Source organism: Hemicordylus capensis, chromosome 2 (assembly GCF_027244095.1).
Source record: "Hemicordylus capensis ecotype Gifberg chromosome 2, rHemCap1.1.pri, whole genome shotgun sequence".
Taxonomy (NCBI): Eukaryota; Metazoa; Chordata; class Lepidosauria; order Squamata; family Cordylidae; genus Hemicordylus; species Hemicordylus capensis.
This window is the reverse complement of record NC_069658.1, coordinates 341,320,903-341,344,767: the sequence shown is the minus strand read 5'-3', so window position 1 is coordinate 341,344,767 and position 23,865 is coordinate 341,320,903. Positions and strand designations below refer to the sequence as shown.

Here is a 23,865-nt window from a genome sequence, read left to right as displayed (position 1 = left end):
GTCATCTCTCATTCAAAAAAGCCACAAATGGGAAAACACATGTAAAAATGGGAAAACAAAACTATCCATTTCCTGGATAGCAGTAACAGATGCATTCATCTCAGTACTGTAGGGCTGTTTCAGGGAGAAGAGAGTCGATTCTACTCTACAGACTGCGGCTTTGTCTTTGGTTTATTCCCCTGGCCTAAAGCAACTTAGAAAGCTCTTTTCCTTCCTTTACCACATGACATCTGCTTGAATCGTCCCCATACAAATCCCATGGGATGTATGGATGAAAGACCACAGGGAGCTTGCTATGTACAAACAAACGGTAGCCCTCAGCAGAGGAATGGGGAGGTGATAGCTAAACCAACTCTTCATATGATCAGTTGAAAATGGCCATGCTTGAAGTTCCTCTTTGGAGGATTACATTGGGGCCACCACAAAGTCATAAAAGGGCTAGAATCATGGGCGTCCAGAGAGGGGGCAAGGGGGCAGGTCCCGTCCCCCCCGATTGAGTCAATATCAACATTGGATACAATGTGTTGAGTTTTGATTTCTATTTACTTGCTCTGTGTGTGTGTGTGTGTGTGTTTTGCTCACCCCCTCCCCTCCTCAGAAAAAGTCCTGCAGATACCCCTGATTAGAATTAATATAATATGGTTACTACTTATTTATTAAACAAAACTCTCAATTGTTTTATTTATTCTATCCTTCTGTAGCCACAAAGTCAGAAAAACACCTCTACACATATGCAGATTAAGAATCAAAATAAGCTTCTAGGCAGCTTCTAGGCAGTCTCCATCACAGTTTCCAAATGAGATCATTTATACTTCCATTCTTCATATGTTTCGGAGCAGGACTAGTATATCATTTATCCAACCTAAGTTGTGGCTATAATTTGGCATAACACATTGTTTATGCTCCACTCATGAGCTAGCGTTTGCATTCTAAACTCTTCTGCATAATGTATCATTTTCAAGTATAAAAGAAGAATAGATTGGCAGCATTATAGCTCACATGTACAGCCAAGCTGTTCATGCAGGTGGCTTAGCAGCATCTTTTCCAGCTGCTAGCAAAAAACCCCAACAACATACATTGTTACCTCTGGAAAAAGCATTGAAATGTTATCTGAATTGGGCTTTTGTGTTCTCATACTAAGGAAAAATGACTTGCCATCAGACAATCAACCAATAAAAGCTCTCCAGCTTTTGCTACAGCCAGGAAATGAAATGAACTTGAACAGCAATGAGTTGATATCAATGTTCCTTTCCAGAATTGTCTTTGCTTCTGCTGGTCACAAACGGCAAGGGATGCTTAGACATTATATACCAGGCAGGGGATACCAGCAGCAGAAGAATAATATGAGGAAAAAATAAGCCCTCTGGGATTGGTTTCTGGTGTCACACCTGCCTCATGACATGGGGAAAGTCTTGTGGAGGAACAGGTGAGGAAAGGACAAACTCAGGAGCTCAAGAGAGAGTGGCTTGCTTGCTTTGCTTTGTGAATGGAGAACTGTGCGAGGACTTTTAAGGCCAGGGTTTAACAAACCAAAAGTCCAGGTAGAATGAATGAGGAAAGAGCCGATGGACTCGAAACCTCCGAGACCTGGTGACAGGACTGATCATAGAAACACCACAAAACTTTAGGTTTCCTACTTCTAAAGACCAGCTCCAGCCTAAATAATTTTCAAGTCCTTTCTAACCCAACTAGTGGCTGATTCAAAACTAATTTCTGAATATAAATTTACATTTCAATTCAATTTTTGTTATTTAAAATATCTCCATATATAGGCATGTCCATAAGTAGACTATCAATTGGCTACAAAAGGGAGCATTTTAAATTAATTTATGTTTATTTGCATTTCTTTTCTATTAGATTTGTTTGCTTGAAGTGACTTCATCCATACAACAGAAAAGGAAAGCTTCAGATGATGCTCCTCTTTGTTCATCTTGAGCAATGGAAAACTACAACTATATATAAGGGGAGAAAGTCAGTTTTCCAATGCATTTGAATAATTCACAGCTAAACATCCGCAATTCCTCTTTGAAAGGACATGCAATGTCCACATTTGCATGTGGTCCCACCCATCTGTATCTAAGAAGGCAAAATCTTCTGGTAAGTCTAGAGAAAGGATTAAAGCTCTAAGCAGCTGAAACATTATTTACTCATTTGTGGACAATCCTACTGAAGTGTTCAAAATCATAGAGTCTGATCCTAAATCTAAACCTGATCCATACACCTACAGAAAATCAATGAAGCACTAAACCTTACCCAGCAAGAGTGGAAAAGAGAACAAAATGCTAAAGGCAACCTTACCACAACCTTGTCTCCAATCTCAGTCCAACTGTGCTGCATCCAGCAAAGCAAACCAAAATCCACATAGCTCTAAGAAACTCAAGCCTGACTCTGCAGAAGCCTGTGTTTGTTTGGGGAGGCAACAGGGGAAGAAGATAGAAAGCCATCAAAGATGGCAGCTAGTTGGAAAGAGTTGCCCTTCAGAACCAAAGGAGGAAGAGATGAAAAAATCAAGAGAGAACTTCCTACAGGAAACTTGGAGAACCACTGGAAATATGCTGCAATTCAAAAGGGATGGCAGTGAGCTGGTGTCGGATAGTGGCTGCTTTGTAACAAAAGGTTTTCCAAGAGCTGCTTCAGGCTTGCCCCATTCTGGGCTTAGCAACCAAGGTGACCAAAGTCAAGAATGGAAAGTGGTGAAAGTGAAACGAGTCCTTATTTCTCCTGTTGGTGAACCTAGAAAAGCAAGTAAGTGATGTCTTATTTTACTTCACCACCATCAATTATGTTGTTAGGAGAGCACAAAAGAAACAAACCAGTAATAATCAATGAGGCTGTGTTCACACAATCACCACAATCCTGGTAAAAGAATTCTAATCTAATCCTGATTATCTATCCTGGTGAAATGTGGTTTAACTGCAGCAGTTTGACCAGGATTGCTGGAAATTCTGTGTTCTTACAATCAGCTCCACAGGGAGAGTTTCTGGTTAACTCTTTAACCAGGATTACTGTTATTGTGTGGATGCAATAAGGATGCAAGCTCACTTACGCTCATTGGACTCAGTGGAACTCACTTCCATGAGTCTTTAAAATGTATTTCTATGTATTTATGTTATATATATTTATCTAAAATTATTTCCAGGTGGCTTTACAACATCATATCCTACAACCGAAATATGTTAAGATCATCCACACAACCAAAGTGGGCTGGGCTGGGGGGTGGGGGTAGGGAAGGAAGAATCCTACCTACCTTCCCACAGATGATCAGAGATTCTTTGGGGCTCTGCTGCTTCATGTCCACATGGTGGCAGACTTCCACAGTGAGATCGGGAGGAGGAAGTCCTCCCATATCCCACAATGCAATGTGCAAACAGCGGAGAGGCAGCTTGTGGAAGTGCAGCAGCACTCCTCTCCTTGGCCACACTTGCCAACAATATCTATGGCTGCCACTCCTGGCAGCTGTTTTTAAAGCTGTGGTGCTCCAGACAAGCACAAAGTGTGGTGGGATGGGCTCCGTTTTCCTCCTACCTCACTTTGTGTTTGGGCGGTGGATCTGCACTACCCGGGTCTGGAGCAGCTGGGTTGGGCTGCCTCTTGGTTACCCAGATGACATGAGCTGCTTGGGTTAATTCTCTCCTACCCAGATAGCTCATGTCATGAGAATGGGCTCAATAAGTATTGTGGACCTAAAACAAAAGTAAACACCAAGTTGATTAGGTAGCAAATAGAGTTGGTGTATCAGATTAGGCTGGCAGCCAGTTCTCATACACAGGGAAGTTTTTACACAGGGCTTTTAAAGCCCTTTCGCTCACAACTCCTCCAGAATGGAGGGTGTGCATTCACACATCAGGCAGATTTACCCTGAAGTCTCTGCGAACTATCGAGGAGCACTTCACACACAATTTGGGTTTTTCACTGTGCATTAGAGTGCAACCTGGTTTATATCCAGGGTAAAATAATCCAATTTTTGCTCTGGGTTTTTGGGATAACTTTGAGTTCTCAGTAAAGTCTCCTGGGAAACTCATGATAAAGCCTGCTGTGTGGAGAACTCCAGGGAAGCAATATTCTCCACAACTCCGTTAAGCACATTTGAGTAGCTAATATACATTCATTTAAAGGTTCTTTGCTACTCCTCCTTCTGCTCTGCTCACCACACTCGCTGACTGGAATGACACACCAGTAGAAAAAAGATCTCTCTCTTTTCCTCCCTCCCTCTCTTGAGGGTAGGACAAGTGGCTACTTGTTTCACCATTATCCGTCTGGAATGATAATCATAACGCTTTTCCAGGTAAGCAGTTTGTTGGAAGTGACAAACTTGCAGTATGACAAGAAGTTGAGTTGATTCTCAATCCCCACTCTCTCTTTCTCTGTAGACCAAGGGCTGGAAATTCAGAATTTTAACCACATTGCCAGTACAGCACAGGCAGCAAAAGTGCTTACCTGATTCATAATTTGCAGGGGTCAGCTTGCTTGGATTTCAACTTCCCTCAGCCTTTCCGTTCTTGATTCTTTGCTGGCTGACTTATGCTATGTATTCCTCCATTAAAATGGGCACCTCCTTGCTATTTGCCAGGTCTGAGGCCATAACTAATATTTCCTGCCTTACTTTCCTTAAGTTGTACTTATTTGCTGGGGCGGGAGGAGTGTTTTATAGATGCTTCCCTAATACATCCAAGGAAAACTTATGTAGATTTAGTTAAAGGTTTATGCAGCAACAACTCCATTTTCTCCTCCCCCTCCCCCTCCCTTTTCCTTTCTGACCCCTCACCCACGTTCTCTACAGGATCCCCTCTGGGACAAATGTCCAAAAACCAAAATACAAAAGATTACTGGATAGAATACAACAAAAAAGTACAGGGATTAAAGTAAATATTCATTATTTTCCTGGGAGTTCTTCACACAGCAGGCTTTACCACAGGTTTACTGGGAGGATTTACTGCAAACTTGAAGTTGTCCCCAAAAAAAACCGACGCAAAAAGTGAATATTTTACTCAGGATATAAATCGGGCTGCACTCTAATGTGCAGTGAAAAACCTGAATTGTGTGTGAAGTGCTCCCCAGTAGCTTGCAGGGACTTGGGGGTAAATCTGGCCAATACGTGAATGTATACCCTCCATTCTGGAGGAGATGTGAGTTTAAAGGTTTTAAAAGCCCTGTGTGAAAAATGCCTTGGACCACCCAGTCAATGCTGGACCTCTCCTTCCATCCATACACCTCTTTGCCCATGTTTCCTGATTATTAAGGATTAGGACTTTTGCGAATACAGTTGGCATAACATTTATCCAATGATGTGACTTTCTAGAACTATGTGAGATAAGGTACAAGGTACATAGTGCACCAAGGTGCAGAAAAATTAGCTGCCTGATCAAATGTACACTGGAAAGGTAGGACTAAGATAAAGGACTGGATATAAATCTGTGTTCTAGGCTGACTTTAGACACAATTGCACTCCATTCCAGAAGAGATTTTTTGGTGATAATATAAACAGGGTGCTGTTATTCTTTTGCTAGGAGTATGAGCAGCAGAAACAGACAACCCCTTTCTAAAAAACTTCATTTGCATTTTTAATTTTTTTAAGAATCCAAGCTAGCAGCCATGCTGGAACTGTGATCTGTTTTGCGAAGTTAAATACAGTAAGCCCTAGATCTCTTAAACACAAAAATCAAACAGTAGGGCTACTTTAACAAATAAATGACAGCTGTAGAAACTGGACATATGTGTTGCAGTGACCTGAAGCAGAAGATCTGCATGTGGGACTGCATGTGCCAACACTGTTAATGATAAACTAAAACTATTTCATAGAATAGAGTTTTCAAGATGATCCAGAGATTGGAGAATGCTTGGATTTTTAAGCATGGTGGATCAGTTTTGAAATTGATGAGAGGGAGGGAGGGAGGGAGAACTTATTAGCAGAAGTTCATTGGACACCTTTATTTGGCATTTGTGAAACTAACCAGGCAGCAATGCAATCTAGAGGACAGTGGGATATTTCTAAAGTCTGGTTTCAAGGTCTTATATACTGTAAGGGTGATTTCATGGCTGATATCCATATTCCACATAAGTGGTCACAAGAAGTGTGCTTAGAACTTAAATGCTAAACATATGTTGCCCATTCACACAACATCTGGGTGTGTGGCTGTTGTGTGAAATTCCTGCACGTGTCAGCTGTCATTTGCAGCAACTGCATTTGTGATTTGCTCTTTGTATGATAGCAAGCCAAGAATTTCAGTAGGCTTTAATATATCAAATGGTTGTGTGAACTGGCCGGTATCATTGTAGAGCAGTTCAGTGTCTTTTTTGGTGAAATGCAGCCTGACTCCCTGAGGTTATGCCTGCACCTTTTAAATCTACCGGTTACACTGATTTATAGTGCATTGGCTCTGCACAGAAACACAACAGAACAATGCTATCCAGACAGCAGTGAAGAGAGAGGTGGTAGGAGGAGGAGCAGCAAAGAAGAGGTTGCGATAATATCGATTATTAGAGATGAACAGAGCTTGCACAAGGGTTTTAGTAACAGGTGAAGAGAGGAAATTGTGGCAATGACTTGAATGTGGAAGACAGGGGAAAGGAGGAATCAAAGGTGGTCTCAAGGTTGTGAACCTGCATGAAATGAGAGGGATACTAGTATTTCCAACAGACATAGAAATAGAAATGTGGGAAGGAGACCATTTGAGAGGAAATACTAGGAGCAATGTTTTTGCCATGTTCAGCTTGAGATCTTGGTAAAACATCCAAGAGGTAGAAAAAGAAAGGCCGGGGCAAAAAACACATTATAAAAGTGATATATAAAACCCTGAGATCCCAGGAAAGTTGTGGAGTGAGAAAAGTAGGCAGTCAATGACTGAGTCCTATAGAATCCCTACAAGTTAATGCTAAGAATATGGGCAAGTCTGGACAATACTGTTTGCTGACCCCCAACAAATCACATGATGAAGAGTGTGAGCATGGGTGTGCCATTTCCCTGTGTGTTGCCTCCACCACTGTGGCAGATGGAACATCCAAAATGCCCCCATTGCACAATTTAATATTACTTTAAGGTAATTAAGAGGGGTATTTTGGATGTTCTGTTTCCCCATGCAATTATGTGGGCGGAACAGTGCACCAGGAAGGAGGATGTATGCATTCAGCCTCCACACTGTGCAATTGATGGGGCCAGTGGTCAGTATAGGTGGCCCTCGTCATTCGTGGGTTCTGTTCCTGCCACTTAGCACAAATATGGAAAATTCTAATAAAGACATCTTACTGCTATGGGAATCCAGGGGTTTGGTTCCTTACTCTTAAAAAAAAAAAAAAAAAGCAGGAAGGGAGCAGAAATAAGGATAGAAAAGAACTTTGTTCTCCAGAGCTCCAGGAATGCCCCCCCCCCTTTATTTTTTATTTTTTCATTTTTTTTAAACAAAAAAAGCCACAAAATGGCTCTGTGCTTCAAAACAGTGGCTGGAAATTACATCAGAAGTCATTTCTAGCCACACAGGAACTGTGGATAGACGAAAATTGCCTATATTTCATGCCATGGATAAAGAAACTGGGTCTCTAAGACCCATCCTCAGATACATGGAACTGCAACCCACAAAACCGTGGATAACGAGGGTGTCCTGCATTGCCTGAATTTAGTTGCTAGGTGTAGAATGAACTCAATAGGTGGCCTTAAACAAGAAGACACTATTATCTTTGTCCCACATTTGCAATTTGTGGATAATAATACTAGCTTACATCATGGGGCTGTTGTAAGCACTATTGAGATAATGTATGTAAAGGCCATTACCTTATGGAGCCACAAACATTTAAAAGTATTGAAATGTGATATGCACATAGTACTAGGCACTCTTAATTACTAGAAATGTTCTATATAAATGCTAAGCACAATGATGATGAGCAGCAGAAATTCAGAAGAGACATCCATGTAAGAGATGTAAAGGTATGGGAGGAGAGAACCAGGAGAGGATATTGCCACTAAAAGCCCAAGGAAGGAAACCTTTTGAATGGGCATGGAAAAACCCAGTTGTCTATTTGCCCCTGGCACCTGTTAAACTGGACTTGGTGGTCATAGTGCACCCAGCTGCGACTCAGCTGTGCTAGGGGGAAGAGAAGTATTCCTCATCCCAGGGACGTAACTATAATAGGGCAAGGGGAGACAGTTGTCTGGGGGCCCACTGCCTTGGGGGACCCCCCGAGGCAAGTCACATGACTGACTCCCCCAGCTGTGCACCTGCCCAGGCTTCCTTCAGTTGTATTCATCCTCCAAAATTGATGTGAGTGTTAAGACCTGGAGCTACCAGAACAGCATGTCTTTCTCTAGTAACATTAAATGACTTGCATCGTCCACAATTTACAAAACCTTTTTCAAAATAATTTAGGATGATGTTCTAATATATATAATTTTATAAATAAATAAATATAAATTTTACTATGCTTTTTGTTACCACTATTCCGCCTCATTTAAGATTTCTTTACTTCATGAGCTGAGCTTCAGTGGGAGGGAGCATTTTAAAATCTTGTCTCTGGGCCCACTCCAACCTTGCTACGCCCCTGCCTCATCCTGTCTGTCTCTTAGTGCTTGGGTAGCTGTGCAGGAAAGGAATCGAAGGCCAAGCTGCTCCAGGGAGGAGTTATTGGGATAAGGGAGATAGCCTTCTCTCTCTAGTATAGAATGGCTCTTTTCCTTACCTCCATGGAGAACAAATGTGGGCATTTTTAAATCAGATTTAGAAAAGAAAGAGACAAATGGGCCTGGATGGACCAAATTTATAAATTCACCTTTGTAGTACTGGACTTTGCAGGGTTCTCCCAGGGATTTTATGTCCAGCACAGCCCCTGGGCTTCAGAAGTTCAGGAGGTGTGTGGCAAAGCAGATCAAGAGGACAGGTGTGAGCAGGGCCCATTTAAGATTCTGAAAGACCCAGAGGCAGAATGTTCATTTGAGCCCTTCCCTTTCTTATCTCTGACTGACAGACTGTGGAACGTTGCGCATGCAGTGGGATGTCACATTTGTGCAGTTGCACAAGAGCACTGTTGTGCAAGCACCAAAGTTGCAAAATGGAGTTGCATGACTATATGGCCATTACATATATTTGGACAATCAGCAAATGTTACATTCCTCTATGTGCATAAAGCTGTGCAGTATGTCAGCCACTACATCCTGTGTCAATGTAATAATGCAAAATATTGGAATAACCCTTGATTCTGGGATTATATTTTAACTGATTAGTTTTGATGCCTTCAGTGAAAAGGATTGATCTGATTATTTCAAATACTGAACCATACTTTGGATTCCTCCTCCCCCCCCCCCCACCATGTGTGGGGCCTGGGACAGTTGTCCCCCTTGCACCTCCCATCCAAGGCTCTGGCTGCAAGGCATATGCGGCAAAGGTGACCGCATCACAGGCCGTTTGCCTGATGCAGGGCAAATGGCAATTGGTGGTGGTGGTGAGGAGAATTTCCATTGGTAAAATGGCAAGAGGAAGTTAACCCCACTCCCCTAAGCACTGTTGTTCTGATCAGATTGCCTCTTACGGCTGCTGTTAAAAATCATTGTGAGATCCAGTCAGAAGGATCTCCCTATGTCATGGCAGTTTGGGCCCTAAGCCCCATTTGTTGCATTAATTCCTAATGTAGCTTTCTATCTTTCTGCACAAAAATGTTAAAAGCAGCTTGGGTGGGGATGTGGGAATCAGGACAGTGATGTGTGTGCGGGTGAAATATTTAACCCTTTCCCCTCCTAATGTATTCCCAACAAAACAAAAGTCTTCTGCAGGTGCTCGTAAGCTCAGCAAGGAAGCTTCCATTGGCACCTATAGGTTAGTAGCACTTTCTAAGGGCCATTTTCATAGGAACGATGGTACAGTGGGAAAGGATTAGTATTATCTACTTACTGCTGTCCCAGTCTCAGTCCAACCCACCCCACACAGCTCTTCTTACCTCTGTAAGAACAAAGACGCAGGACCAAACTATGCAGTTAAGGTAATGTGTAGTTTGACCCTCAGGTATCCCATTACCAGAAATGCCCGGAAAAGTGACATTTTTCTACAGCTTTCCCTCACAAGGGTGTGTGTGTGGATGAAGTGTAGGTACTGCCAGACTAACTAGAAAGCTGAATCTTGGTACACAGGTTAGGGTATTGGATGGACCAGGACCAAAATGTTGTCTCAACAGGGGATGCAAATCCCTTTGCTTTCTAAATGGAAATAATATGCTGCTCTTGCTCTTTTGTAGTTTGTTACATAACTGAATATCAGACCACAATTAATCTTATTACCATTCTTCCCGTCTTCTGTCACAAGAAATACCCTCCAACCTTTGTGGCTGCCAATCCAGACTGCTCTTCCTGGTGAATAATCATGTGAGGTTCAAGAGCTCTGTAGGATTAGGAAATTTGTAACAAAACCCCTCAGATTATTGCATCTATCCAAGTGGGGCAGGGAGTGGCCGTTGGGTGGGTGTGGCTATGGGGGTGTGCCTGTTGAGGTGAGCATGGCTATGGGGGGGGGGCTGTCATGGAGGATGCCTAAAGGTAAAGTGTGCTGTCAAGTTGATTTCGACTCCTGGTGCCCACAGAGCCCTGTGGTTTCCTTTTGTGGAATGCAGGAGAGGTTTACCACTGGCGGAGCGGGACCACTGGCGGCCCGTGTGCGGCTGCCCTGTTGACCCCACCCCCTGCGTCTGACATCAGACGCGGGGCTAGCCACGCCCCCCACATCTGTCTGGCTCCATTCGGGAGTTGAGGCCCATTCAGGAGTTGAGGCTCCATTCGGGAGTTGGAGTTTAACTCCCGAAGGGGCTGCGTGGCCCCTTCAGGAGCTAAACTAAGGCTGGTGCTGCACTCGCAGCACTGCTAAGGCAGGGAAGAGCTGCTCCTGGCTGCGCTGAGAACACAGCGGCAGCCTTTTAACTCCTGAAGGGGCCGCGCAGCCCCTTCAGGAGCTACTTAGGCTGGCGCTGCGTTTGCAGAGCAGCCAGGAGCAGCTCCTTAGCAGGGAAGATCCGCTCCTGGCTGGTGCTGTAAACTTAGTTTAGGTCCCGAAGGGGCCGCGTGGCCCCTGCTCGGGAGCTAAATTAGCACCCCCACTTCTGACATCAGACGTGGGGGCGTGTCAGGGCTGCGAAGCACGGCCCCTGATTGGGCGCAGCCGGGTTCTTTGAACCTGTTCACCCAATGATAGCTCCGCCCCTGAGGTTTACCATTGCCTGCTCCCACACAGTCTGAGTTGATGCCTTTCAGCATCTTCCTATATCGCTGCTGCCCGATATAGTACCAGCAGGGATTTGAACTGGCAACCTTCTGCTTGTTAGTCAAACATTTCCCCACTGTGCCACTTAAGGTGGTGGAGGATGCCTGCACTTATGAATTTTGCACCACCGCTACCTAGGACTGGGGAGACCCAAGTTCAAATCCCTGTTTGGCCATGAAACTCACTGGGGGACTCTAGGTCTGTCCCTTATCTCTTCGCCTAGCCTACCTCACAAGCTTGTTGTGAGGATCAGCACTGCTCTGGGCTCTTTGGAGGAAGAGTCAGAGTGGGATATAAATAAAAGACCACTTAATTGCTTGAAACGGGCTGTTTGGGCACAAAAAAGGCAACACGTGGCTGACGAAGTTGACCTGTTAACAGAGGCCAACACTTTAGCCCAGAGCAAACCACGCCGCCTACATCAGGGACAGAATTTTGGGCTGCGCGGCTTCCGTTCTCGATTCCCTAATGCAATGCCACCCTTGAATTATCAGCTTTGGGCAAGAAGAGGGCGGCGGCGGCGGCGGCAAATTCCCAGTAGCAGCCAGGAAGGAACTTCTGTGTGTTTTCCTATCCACATTTCTTGTTGGGTGCTTCCCACAGCTGACCCAGTGAGAGAGAAAAGCTCAAGAAAAGCCCGGCTATCTGATCGGAGAGAAAATGTCCTCACGGTGTGAGAATGCGATGAGTCAAAGGGGGAAAGGGAGCTTTAGAAAAAAACGAAAAACGAAACACACGCCACACACACAATAAACAAATAAGCCACAATAAAGCGGTGAGCTAGGAGCCGCGAGTGAGTCAGCCGAGGCTGAGCCCAGTGCGCTCGCCCGGCACTTGGGCTGCTGCTACACAGAGAGAGCCAGAGCTGGTGATGCAAAGTCAAGTGCCTGGCTGGCTCTTCCACGCTGCTGGCGGAGGGGAGTCGAGAGGATTTGGGTGGTTCCCCCCGCCCCCACCTCCCGTCCTTTGACAGACACGGCCAGTTGCTGCGAAAAGCCGGGACACCCGATCCCCTTTCGGAGCCCAGGCGGCCGCAGCCAGCAGCAGGCAGACAAACAAACAGCGCTGCGGTGCAAAACACACGACAGAGAGACTGGAGGCGGCTTCGCAGGCGAAGGGGGTTGCTAATAGAAGGCAACCCGCAAAGAGGGAGCAGAGGTAAGGGGAGGAGCGGGAAACCTAGCAGCGGCGGCGGGGGGGGGGGAGTTGTTGCACCTCATGCCAGCAGCGGCTGAGCGCCTCTTCTTTACAGCGGACTCGGGGGCGGGGTGTGTGTGTGGGAGGGGGGGACGACGACCACCACCATAGATATGTTTGGCGAGCGAGCAAGAGGGTCGGAAAGCCAGGGGCGAGCCAAGGCTACTACCTGCCACAGCTGGTCTAAGAGACCCCAGGTAAAATCTAACCCCATCTCCCTGGCTCCTCTCCACAAACTAGCCTTGCGATCGTCTCCAAACTGTGGTGGTGTGTGGTCTGATTTAGCAACTTGTTGTTGCTCACCCGGCGAGCTGGGCAGCTGATGTGACTTAACTTGGCCGCAGAGCCTTTGGGGGTGGATGCTGGCATGCATCTTCCTGCCCTGACCCCGCTTTCCTTGCAGAAGTCCCTACGAAGAGTCAGGATAAATGCCAGCGAGCAGGGACCTTTCTATGTGTGTGGGTTGCTTTAAAAAAAAAATTGTTGTAGCGGTTGTTGGAGAATAAGTGATCGCCTCCTGCTACAACATAAACAAGTTGTCTCGGGGTGGTTTCCTTTGGGAGAAATTGAAACGCGTGCGAGCCTCGAGTCGTGTGTGTCCCCAGACGCGCGGTAGTGAAGGAGGGATTGTCACTGGGAAGAGTAAACTGCTGAGTGGCAAAGGGAGCCATGCTGGCAGGGGACCACCAACCCACCCACCAGAGAGAGAGAGAGAGAGAGAGCTCTAGGCAGGCAAAACCTTCATCCTTCTCTGAGTTAAGACATTAGTGTAATTGCACTCACAGAACGAAGTAGTTGTTCTATCCAGTACCCCTACCCCGTCTGACTTTTCTGCAGCTGTTTTTTTTTGGGGGGGGGGCGCAGCGGTCTCAAGTTGGTTAAAGTTATGTGCCTGCACATTTAGCTTTCCCCACCCCAATGCACTGATTTGGGGAATTGGATCACCATATGCATGGCAATGATGCACTCGGACTATACTGATTTCCTCGGTAGCCAACATCACAACAGAGTAGGAGGGGCGTAGCAAGGTGGGCCCTGGGACCAAAAGTGAAGATGCCCCCCCCTTTTTTCAGAGAGGTGCAAGGGGGAGAGCAAAGAGCAAGGTGTCACTCAGCTGGTGGGCCCCCCTTCCTTTTGTTTTCCTCCCTTGTTTAATTGTAGCTACATCCCAGCAGAGCAGAAAAACTGCAGTGGTCAGCATGTGTGATGATTCCATGTAGGAGAAGATCCACTGTGGTCCTGTTGTGCTGCTAGGGACTTCTCCTTACACCTCTGGATTTGTACTGACACACCGTTTTGGGAGCATAGGAAGCTCCCATGTGGGCATGGCCTTCCACATGCATCTCTTTCTCTCTAAATCTGGTCCTGGTGCCATGGCATCTTCAAAGTGCTGCAGGATAGGGGGCAGTACTGAAACGTCAGGTTGTAGCTGGTGGTGGTGCCTGAATCAGAGACAGCTTGAATTAGGGCCATGGTATCAGGAGGGGGTGGGTTGGAGGTTTAGACACCTCCCTCTCCATCTCTGCTTTTTGGAAAAGAAAAAAGCATGAGGATTTCCAATCACAGAACTCCCACATCACACCTCGTTTGGCTTTTGTTGACAGTATGAACACAACAAATTCTACTACTCTTGCTTCTGAAAGCTCTCATGGCACAGCACATTTGATATGCTTTAAGATGATAGAGAGTCTATGAGTTTGGGTGCTTGTGATGCTTCAAGAGACTAACAGGGTTACTCTTGTGAAGTGTGAAGACAACTGTTCAAAGTCAATTGACCATAGTTATTCAAGTAAAGGCAAGTTTGCCACACGCAAGCCCACATAGGAGTCAGACCCAGCAGTGAGTTTACTGCTTAGGGAACAGCCTATTTAAACAACACCTTTGAAGGTAAGAAAGTTGATAAGCAGATCCCTGGCAGTATAAGAAAATGTGTAAAAGTAGCACTAGTAAGTACTAGATAGACATTTATGTAGATACGAGGACCGTCAAAACTTGAAGATGGTGCATACTTTAGTGCACCTGGTGGGTGCATATTTTAGCTGTTTGAGCAGTCTCCTGTTCTGATGAGTTCATTTTTTTCTGAAAATACTCCAGTAGTAAGAATCTGGAATTCCTTTAAGCTCATTTTCAGACATGACAAAATTAGCCCAAGGCTAGCTTTTCACTGAGTACATATCTGCTCTGGCACTGGAAAAATACAAAGTGACTACTTGGGGGAAAGAGGTCACCCTGTGATTGCAAAGGAGCAAATGCTTTTAATTCATTATGAAACCAGCCTAGGCCTGTGTTGTTAGACAAATGGCAGCAAACTTGGGCTACTTTTGTGGCATTGCCAAGTGTGCTCTGTTGGAAAATAAGAACTACTTGAATCTTCTTTGAGAAATGACCTGGTCCCGTGCATAAGTACCTAAAACATCCAATCTAAAGTCAAATTGACTTTTTCCATAGCTCTCAGTAGGCATCAGGCCATGGACAACAACCCACACTACTAAAAATATTGTGGAGTGTTTATTCTGTTCCTTTAAGAATGAATGGTGGTTTTTAAATTCATATCTGTTTGAGGGAATCTTTGCAAAAAGGGAAATAATGTTGCCAGGTGACAGCAAACAATGCGTTTTCTTTTTGGAAGAAATTCAGACTAGGCTTGTGATTGGTGACGTGTATAAGGGAAAAAAATACCATTCACTCACTTTATTTCTATAAGATGGAATGCTATAAGATGGAATGCTTGACTAACAAGCAGGAGGTTGCCGATTCGAATCCCCACTGGTACTATATCGGGCAGCTATAGGAAGATACTGAAAGGCATAATCTCAGACTGCGCAGGAGGAGGCAATTGTAAACCCCGCCTGTATTCTACCAAAGAAAACCACAGGGCTCTGTGGGTACCAGGAGTCAAAATTGACTCGACGTCACACTTTACCTTTATAAGATGTGTTGGTTGCAGTTTCACACTTTGGAAAGAACAAGATGGCAGCTTATCTCAGCTGAAAGACTGATACTTCTTTGACTCATGATTTATTAGAAAATTAGAACTCTACAGCCTTCATCCCCTAACCGTTGTTGTCCTCTGTCTAGGCTCTTACTGTATCACTGGTTGTCTTGGGATCTACTTAGCACTGAGTGGCTGACTAACCTTAAAGGACCACTTGTATTGGTTTAATGGAACCACGAATAGAACTTCAGATATTGTCAGTGTTTCTTTTTAAATATACCATAACAATATATTTAGCTCTGAGAGGGTTTCCCTGTCTATTACTTTGAACCTGTATGCTGTTTTTGCCACTTGAAACAGTTCCCCATAGCCCTATTACTCATCCACACCCTTCTTGGGTTTTCCCAATGTACATTTCCTCCCCCCCCCACCCCCGCTTCTGCAACCTTTGATTATTCTCCCATAACACCCTTTCTTCAGAGCAGTTGAAGAATATAGTCTAGTCACCATCTTTTACTCAGAATCTGATTTCCGGCAACTATTTCCTGGATCACTTGTTCCCAAGATTCTCCTGTGTTAGTTACATGAAGTGGACGTGATATTTGTACATCTGATAGGGTTGCCAGATTGCAACCCAAACAACCTACTTAAACAGTACTGGTGCTGTGCTACTTAGCCTGGGTCAAAATTAAATAACACATGTTTCAGCAGTTGGAATAAGATAGTAAGAGAAGGCACCTGGGAAATAATATGCAGGAGTAGCAGAGCAATGGTGGTAAATTACCACTGGTATTCTCTTCCATTCTGTTAGTACTATTAAATGTGAAGATAGGCTCTCCAGGTTGCCCTTTGGCAATCCTAACATCAGTTACATACAGATGTTGCAAACACTTGTGCAAAAGTAGCAGCTCTTTATCCCTGTCATTCTGCCTCCCACAACCCACAACTAGAGCAATGCAAGACAAGAGCTGACAAGACAAGGTTGTGGGTTCTGCCAAGGTGGTTCTGACAAGGATACGTTCTGACAAGGTTGTACGTTCACCAAAGACCCTCTTCTTCCCAATCAGATCCACATCAAGGGAAAGACACATATGGTCCATCTCACTGAGATCAAGCATTCTGAAACATCCTGAGAGAAGCTAGGCTTCATATTTCTCTTAGATGTGTAGGATCTGCATAAACCCTGTATTATGCAAAGCTTTGATGTGTGGGAGCAAAACGGATTTTTGAGACCAGAAAAGAGTTTGAAATTTCATAGGAGAACAGGCAAATGTATATGTTGCCTTATGTGAAGGGGAAAAAATCCTACACAGCTGTTGCTAAGGCAAAATGCCAAAGTTGTTTCTTGCCAAGAAACCTGTCTTCGTTTCCTTATTGTCAAAAGCTCAAAGTACTTGAATGAAATGCAGTGTTCTACTCCCTTGATTGTATGGAGTGTTGTTTTATTTATTTGGGATTGTTGCTTTTTATTTTTGGTCTTGACTTGCATGAACCTTTTATTTCACACATCTGTGTAGCAAGGTCTTGGGTCACTTCTGAGCTGCCTTCAGGCGTGCCCCTGTCCAAGAGGTAAAAAGGTCTCACCTGCAAAGTTATCACATGGTTGACTCAATCCACCCTTGCTTGGCTCATTTTCCTCTACTGCTGATGGTTATAAGCTCTGCCATAAGCTCATTCAGCCACACTGGCTAACATTCCTGACATAATAGGCCTAGCTTGAATAAAGCCGTAACTCATACCAGATATGGTTGTTACCAGAATGGAATCCAGACAATAATCTTGCCTAGCAGTGCATTGTCTGGTAAGTAGTACCTTTTACCAAAGACTAAAATATTGTTAGGATGAAGAGGATATAATTCTGCCGGCTCCACCTTTTTCTATCTACTTGGAAAAAGTAGCACAGAGTTAAGCATGCTTAAGCCCACTGATTTCAACTCTTTGTTTGATAATGGGTGCAGTGTATGGAGTGAGAATGTGGGGCTTTCCTCTTTCTGAACACATGGATACATCTGGATGGTGCCAAATTTCCTTGTGTACAGCAGAAGTTGATAGAATCTCCTTTCAATTCTGGGAATAGCTGGGAAGCTTGAAACAGGTTTTTGGAAGTTATTTTCTGATGGTAAGCAATGGATTTATTTCATTTTGTTCTATATTCCTAGTGGATTTCCTGTGGGTATATATATCTGGAGTTCTATAGATCCTCTCAGAGTCTGTGCATGCTTATTTGTGGCATTCTTTACCTGACTGTAAATCTTTGGTGAGGAAAAATAACCCTCTATGATTTGCCACTGGAGGGTGGGGCTGCTGTTCAAGAAACACAAACCCAAGGCCCTCTTAACTGCGTACAACTAGTTGTATGGTTCTTTAGCTCTTAGACATTATATTTCAGTTATATTTCCTTGTAGTATATTGACCAGATTTGACAGTTTATGCAATAGTGATTATTAGTATTTGAATCTAGCCCTACTCAGACAGTAAGACTGAATTGGGGAGGGTTGGCAGGGAGGCAGGTAGGAACCTGCCTCCATGCACATGATCAGCCCTCCCCATTAAGGCTCTGCTGCTTGCCCAGCACACAATCGAAGCTGCAGCAAGCTTTGGAGCCAGAGGAGGAAGTTCTCCTGTTAGAGAGCGTGGAGGGGAGATTTCTTTATCTACCACAGCTGCAGCAGAAGTGCACAGGTAAGGAGAGCACTGCTAATTAATGTTATCTGGGGACATGGAGTTAAAATTCTAAAGTAGTTTATTTAGAAAATCCGTGAGGGAGGGAGATAAGGTTTACATGCCTTGCTGCTAGCTACATACTGGAAGAGGGGAGGGAGAAGAAAGAAGTCTCTCTCTCTCCCTCCCTCTCTCCCTCCCTCTCCCTCTCTCTCCCTCTCCCTCCAAGTGAGAGAATGAAAGCTGAGACTATCAGTCTAAAAAAATGAAACGAGAGTGGAGAAAGTGTAGTCAGAGAGGGGATTCCCTTGCTTCCTATCTCTACCCTAGTTGCCCTAGTTGCCCATAGGGTTGCTGGTGCTATGAGTCAGTGCCATCAGGAACTGCATCTCCAACACCTCTGGCATCCAACAATGAACCACACCAGGAGCACGGTGCATTGTGGGGGATTCCCCTAGTGGTGGGCACTCTTGCTGCCTGACTTGGTGCACACTTGGGCTGCAGGCAGCCCGAGTGTGCACATGACCGGGGACTGGGGCAGAATGGCACGCTCTCACCCTTATAACTCAGTAATAGCCCGGGTAAAAAAAACCGGGCTACCCAGTGGGGCAGCAATGGGGCAGGAAGGGGGATGGGGGATGCCAGGTGAGTGGAGGTGCATGCGTGCTGCATGGGAGGCACCCCTGTGAGTGAGGAGGCTGCCTGTATGGGAACACAGGCTCCCTATCTCCTCACTACACCCCTGGACCTGAATTATGTGGAGAAGCCTACATCTGAATGTGTATACAGATAGTTGTCCCTTTCAGATCCACGTCCGAACATGTGGCACTCAGGGATGGATCTAGCAGGTGTAATCCCACTTCACCCTCTATGTATCTACATTGGGAAGAAAACGTGGGCTTGTATTTTGTAGCAGACATTCGGTTGTTAATTCTGATAGCTATTGACTACTGAGATATTTTATTTACCTGAATCCAAGACTTGTGTTTTTCAAGTTCTTTGATGTTAGATAATGGGGGGGGGGTCATCTTAAATTCAGAGTTCTGTTCCTTTTGGGTAAATACAGGCATAACCTGTATTCAACCTCTGTTTTTTAAGGAGGCTGTCTTAGATTCAAGGTCATCTTCTATTCGGGTAAATATGGTAACAACCAAGAAACTGCCATCTTATCTATAACATTCAGATTTTGAATTTGAACTCAAACTTCATTTTCAAAATATGCAATTCTGACATTTCTTTTTGCAGAATGTTCTTTCAGTTCTAGTACCAATAGCACCAATACCCAAGTAAATCTAGTCATAAATATTGCCATCACACAATGATGTAGTCATAAAGTGATGCATGAATTATTGTATTCTCTCTTTGCTGTATGTGATAATTTGGAATAAAAATTTATCGTATTTTGATCCTTCATGATATAACATATATTTATATTTTTAATGTTAATACGTAAATCAATCTGAACTCTATTTCTTTTTTTAAAAATTGTTTCAGTGCTCCCTGATGTCAAAACATAGGACACATGGAAAGGTAGTGTGCTGGGTAGAAGAGTTCTAGCCTTGTCTTATCTCTGGCATGCTAGCATTCCATGTGCAAAAAGAGTTTTAATATATATTCAAATATATATTAAATATTCAAATATGGAGCATTTAATTAAGTGGTGCATTCCACTTAATATTGTTTTAAATAAGTGGAGCATTTAGACTCTAGTCTAGATTGATTCCTCCACCTATAGACTGAAGTTGAACAGTCCAATATGGGCAATACTATCTGATATTTTCAATGGTTTGACTCTTACAGGAGAGCGAGGGAGTTTTTGTAATTTAAATAGTTCTACCCTTGCTCATAGAGCAGAAAATCTGAAGCCCGTTCTTTGGAAATCTTCTATTATTGCAATCATATTTAGCATATGTATAGTGTTTCACATGTATTATCTAGCTGTAATCCTTAACATCAACCTGGTAAACAAGGATTATTGTCCCTGTTCTACAGCTCAGGCTTGTTTAAGACTTCTTAGTGATTTCGTGGCAAAGGTGACATTTGAACCCAAGAAGTCCTGGTTTGTAGCTCAGCCTCTTCGCTGCTATGCTGCACCAGGTTCCTTAGCTCTCAATCTGATTTCAGATTTTTCATTTCCTGTTCTAGTACATTGTCATAGTAGTCTATTAAACTTCGGGTACTGATGTTAGGTACTGCACAGCCACATGCATCATCCATTCCCAGAGCCATTTATTTCCCCTAGTCTGGCAATCCTCAATGAGCTGACACTTGGGATAATCCTCATTTGGTGCAACCATTTGGACTTTTGACATTAACATCAGTGGGATGTCATTTGCAGCTAGTATTTTGTTTCTGAGTTCACCTGACATATGTTAAAGTGGGAAACACCTTTTAAATTTCCCCTTGGCTGTTTACAGTTGTCTTTTGGATACATAATACAGTCATGTATAAAAGAATAACTTGAGGAAATCCTAGCTCCAATTATGCCAGCAGGATTAGTAACCTCAGTGGAACCATGATTTTTCCATGATGCAGATGTTTGACAATTATCTCTATTTATCAGGTGAAGACGGAGCTGAGTGAGGGATTTAATTCCCAACAACTGCCATGTTCTCTTTGAGCACACACGCCTGCAGTCCTGAACATGCTTGCTTAGGAGTAAGTCCCACTTCCAACTAAACATGCTTAATGTTTAGGCACAAATGTTAATTCTATGTCATTACTTTTTGGAACAAAGACCATTTGGTCATCTTTTTGAAGAGGAAGCAAGCAGCAGGGCTGTGTGTTTCCAAAGAAGTATAAGGCCATTTGTTATATATGATGCACACTCCCCCACCCCCAGCTGCACTTTGGTTGGTAGCAAACTAGTTTTGCAGGGCTTTCGTTGAGTCTCAAGAGATCTCTGCTAAAATCTGGCAGAAAAAATCTCCTACAGTGCAAACACCATGACTAGAGGTATATATACATGTCTGTATTCCTGTCATCAGCACAGATAGAACATTGTAGCACTGATGATGAGACACAATTATCCCCCTCCAAATGCCCCTAAGTTTTGGTTCAGTAGAGTGGCGGCACTTGTCCACTTCTTGAGTCCTCATAAAACCACTTAAAAATAAAAGAAATAGTATGCAAGTCTAGCCCATATATCTCATGTCATTCTTTGAGTAATATGCAGTTTCTCTCTGCAGCACTAGAGAACACATTTCATAATTGGTGCTGTTTGCTTGCTTAAAGGAAAAGACAGGCTTTCCCACCACTGCAATCCCTGCTATTCAGGTTGAGTACCACTAATGAAGTAACTTGCTCTTAACAGTAATTAGACATATAATTCTAACAAGAACTGCAAAACAAAACTTGAGCTATCCAGGTTCATCCTTAGGTAAAGGTAAAGTGTGCCGTCAAGTTGATTTTGACTCCTGGTGCCCACAGAGCTCTGTGGTTTTCTTTGGCAGAATACAGGAGGGGTTGACCATTGCTTCCCCTCACGCAGTGTGAGATGATGCCTTTCAGCATCTTCCTATATCGCTGCTGCCCGATATCGGTGTTTCCCATAGTCTGGGAAACATACCAGCGGGGATTCAAACTGGCAACCTTCTGCTTGTTAGTCAAGAATTTCCCCGCCGCACCACTTAAGGTGGTTGGGTCATCCTTACCATGGAACAATGTGAAGCCGTCCACTTCAAGTAACAGATTTCAGGAGTGCCATTTTACTACCTCCAACTCTGTGTGCCATTAAAATGAGAAGCACCAATCCAGAGTGGGGGTAGGAGTAATTTTGACTTCATTTTGAAGGCAAACATTTCTAAGGCTGGCACTAGAGCTATCTTGATGTGGTTGGATAATTGAATTTGTTTCTACAGAGGCCTCCATTTTAAGGTACTCTAGGTCTATTCGGTGAGTGCACTATAACCTAGAGTATTCAATACTCTGCTAAGAGTCGGTACTGGGTTTGGAGAATTGTGCTGTAATGATCTTCACATCCTTTCCAATACTATAATCATTTGACTTACGCCAATCTACTTTCTTATCCTTACCACTCAGCTTCTGAAGAAGGAATGGGAGTCCTTGCCATAAAAAGCTTGACTTTGACAACTTTGTAAGAAAGTGTTAAGCTCTGAGTTTCAGAGATGTTACTAGAAGTCATGACCGTGACATTTGGAAGTCTAGGGAGTTGTCAGGGAGTTGTCAAGTGCCCATGCATAAATTCCAGTGGCTTCCAGCAGCTCTGTTAAGTTTCTGGAGCTGTCAGCATTCTTGCCGAATGTTCTGTCAAAGCTGGTTCAGTGAAGTGGCTAAGAGATGGAGCTACAAATCAAGATTTCCCCATTTCTCACCTCTGCCATGAACTCACGTGTTCTTAGACAAGCAGTCACTCCCTCCTGGCCTCAGCTTATCAGCTTCAATATGGGGATAATAATAGTTACCTTACAGTGTGGCTGAAACAATTCTATCAAGGAAATACAATATAAGATAATACTTCCATACTATACAAATGCTAAATCTGATTATTAAATGTTCAGCCTGAGTGGCTATGCTCCCAGCCAGTTTTCTTCTTGTTTTTCAACACACATCGATTTTTTTAAAAAATCACAGTGAGTTATATTCACATATGTATTATCATTTGTTAGGTGGCTCAACACGTCCTTGAATTGCTGACTAGTCCATCTTGATGGGTGTTTTTTTCAAGTTCCCACAACATGATTCCACAATTATCAGGTTTCCACAACACACATGGGTGTGTGTTGAATCACAGAGAACCAGACTGGGGAAAACAGTTAATCAGGGCAGAAAAGCCAGAGGTTAAGACGACCTGCAGACTGGCCATCACTATAGAAAATACAGTAGCAACAAGAGAAGCAAAGCAGTCGGGGTATGTCTATACCAGCCTGTTTTGCATGACTTGGCACTGAAAATAGCATGAAGACTTAGAGCAATCTTGAACCCCATCCTATATCCTGTCACTGATGAATGTCCCAGTTCTTTTTCTCTTTGTGTGAATGTTGATACTTTATTCAAAGGGATCTCAGATACTTTTTATTACAGATTTCCCATATGGACATTTTTAATGAAGCCAGTATGGAAAGTCATACAAGACTTTCAGGTTCATCTACTCAAATGCTATTCACTATGGCGGAATTGTACCTATAGCACATCTTCCAGGGGTTTAGCTAGGGGAGAAGGGGCCTATGTTTACCCCTCTCCCAGTGGCCCCTTGGAGTGATGAAGATAACAAAGAAAATAGGGAGGGTGGAGCTAGGGGGCCCTCAGGAACTTGGGGCCCCCGGGTTCTTTGAACCCATCCGCTCAATTATAGCTACATCCCTGACGTCTTCCCTTCAAAACCTCCAACAACAGTCAGACATTGAAGCTGTTCTCACAAACAAAGTGTGGTGGGCTGGAGGGAAGGCAGGAATGATCCTACCTGCCCTCCCCTAGAAGATCAGAGCCTCCTCTGGGTTCCATAGCTCACACGACCGGTGCAGCGGCAGACTCCCAAAGTGGGATCAGAAGGATGCCACCAAGCAGTGGAGAGGCAGCCTGTGGCAGTGCAGAAGTGCTCCTCTCCCTGGCTTCGCTTTCCATTGGACTATGTGGCCTCCACTCCTAGCAGCTGTTTTAATTGCTGCAGTGCACTAGATGATCCCAAAGTGAGGTAGGACAGGCTCTGTTTTCCTCCTAGCTCACTTTGTTCTTGGGTAGCAGATCTGAACTACCCAACTCGAGCAGCTGGGTCAGGAGGCCTCCCAGCGGCCCAGACAACACAAGCTGCCTGCGTTCCCTCTCCTACCCAGGTAGCTTGTGTCGTGAAAATGGGCTCAATGTCTTCTATAATATAAATGAGCT

At 44.1% G+C, this 23,865-nt stretch overlaps 1 protein-coding gene across 2 annotated transcripts in view; it reads left to right on the top strand.

Annotated features, from left to right (window-relative positions):
* Nucleotides 1-2,173: 2,173 nt before the first annotated feature.
* SYNPO (synaptopodin) overlaps nt 2,174-23,865 on the top strand; it is an 83,738-nt gene continuing 62,046 nt past the window's right edge. The window contains exon 1 of one of the 2 annotated variants that reach the window (XM_053292820.1): nt 2,174-2,745. In XM_053292820.1, coding sequence (XP_053148795.1) covers nt 2,280-2,745 — 466 coding nt within the window. In that variant the 5' untranslated portion in view covers nt 2,174-2,279. Of the gene's footprint in view, nt 2,746-12,479; nt 12,623-23,865 lie in introns of those variants that run through there. The other variant, XR_008315587.1, reaches the window with a different exon arrangement.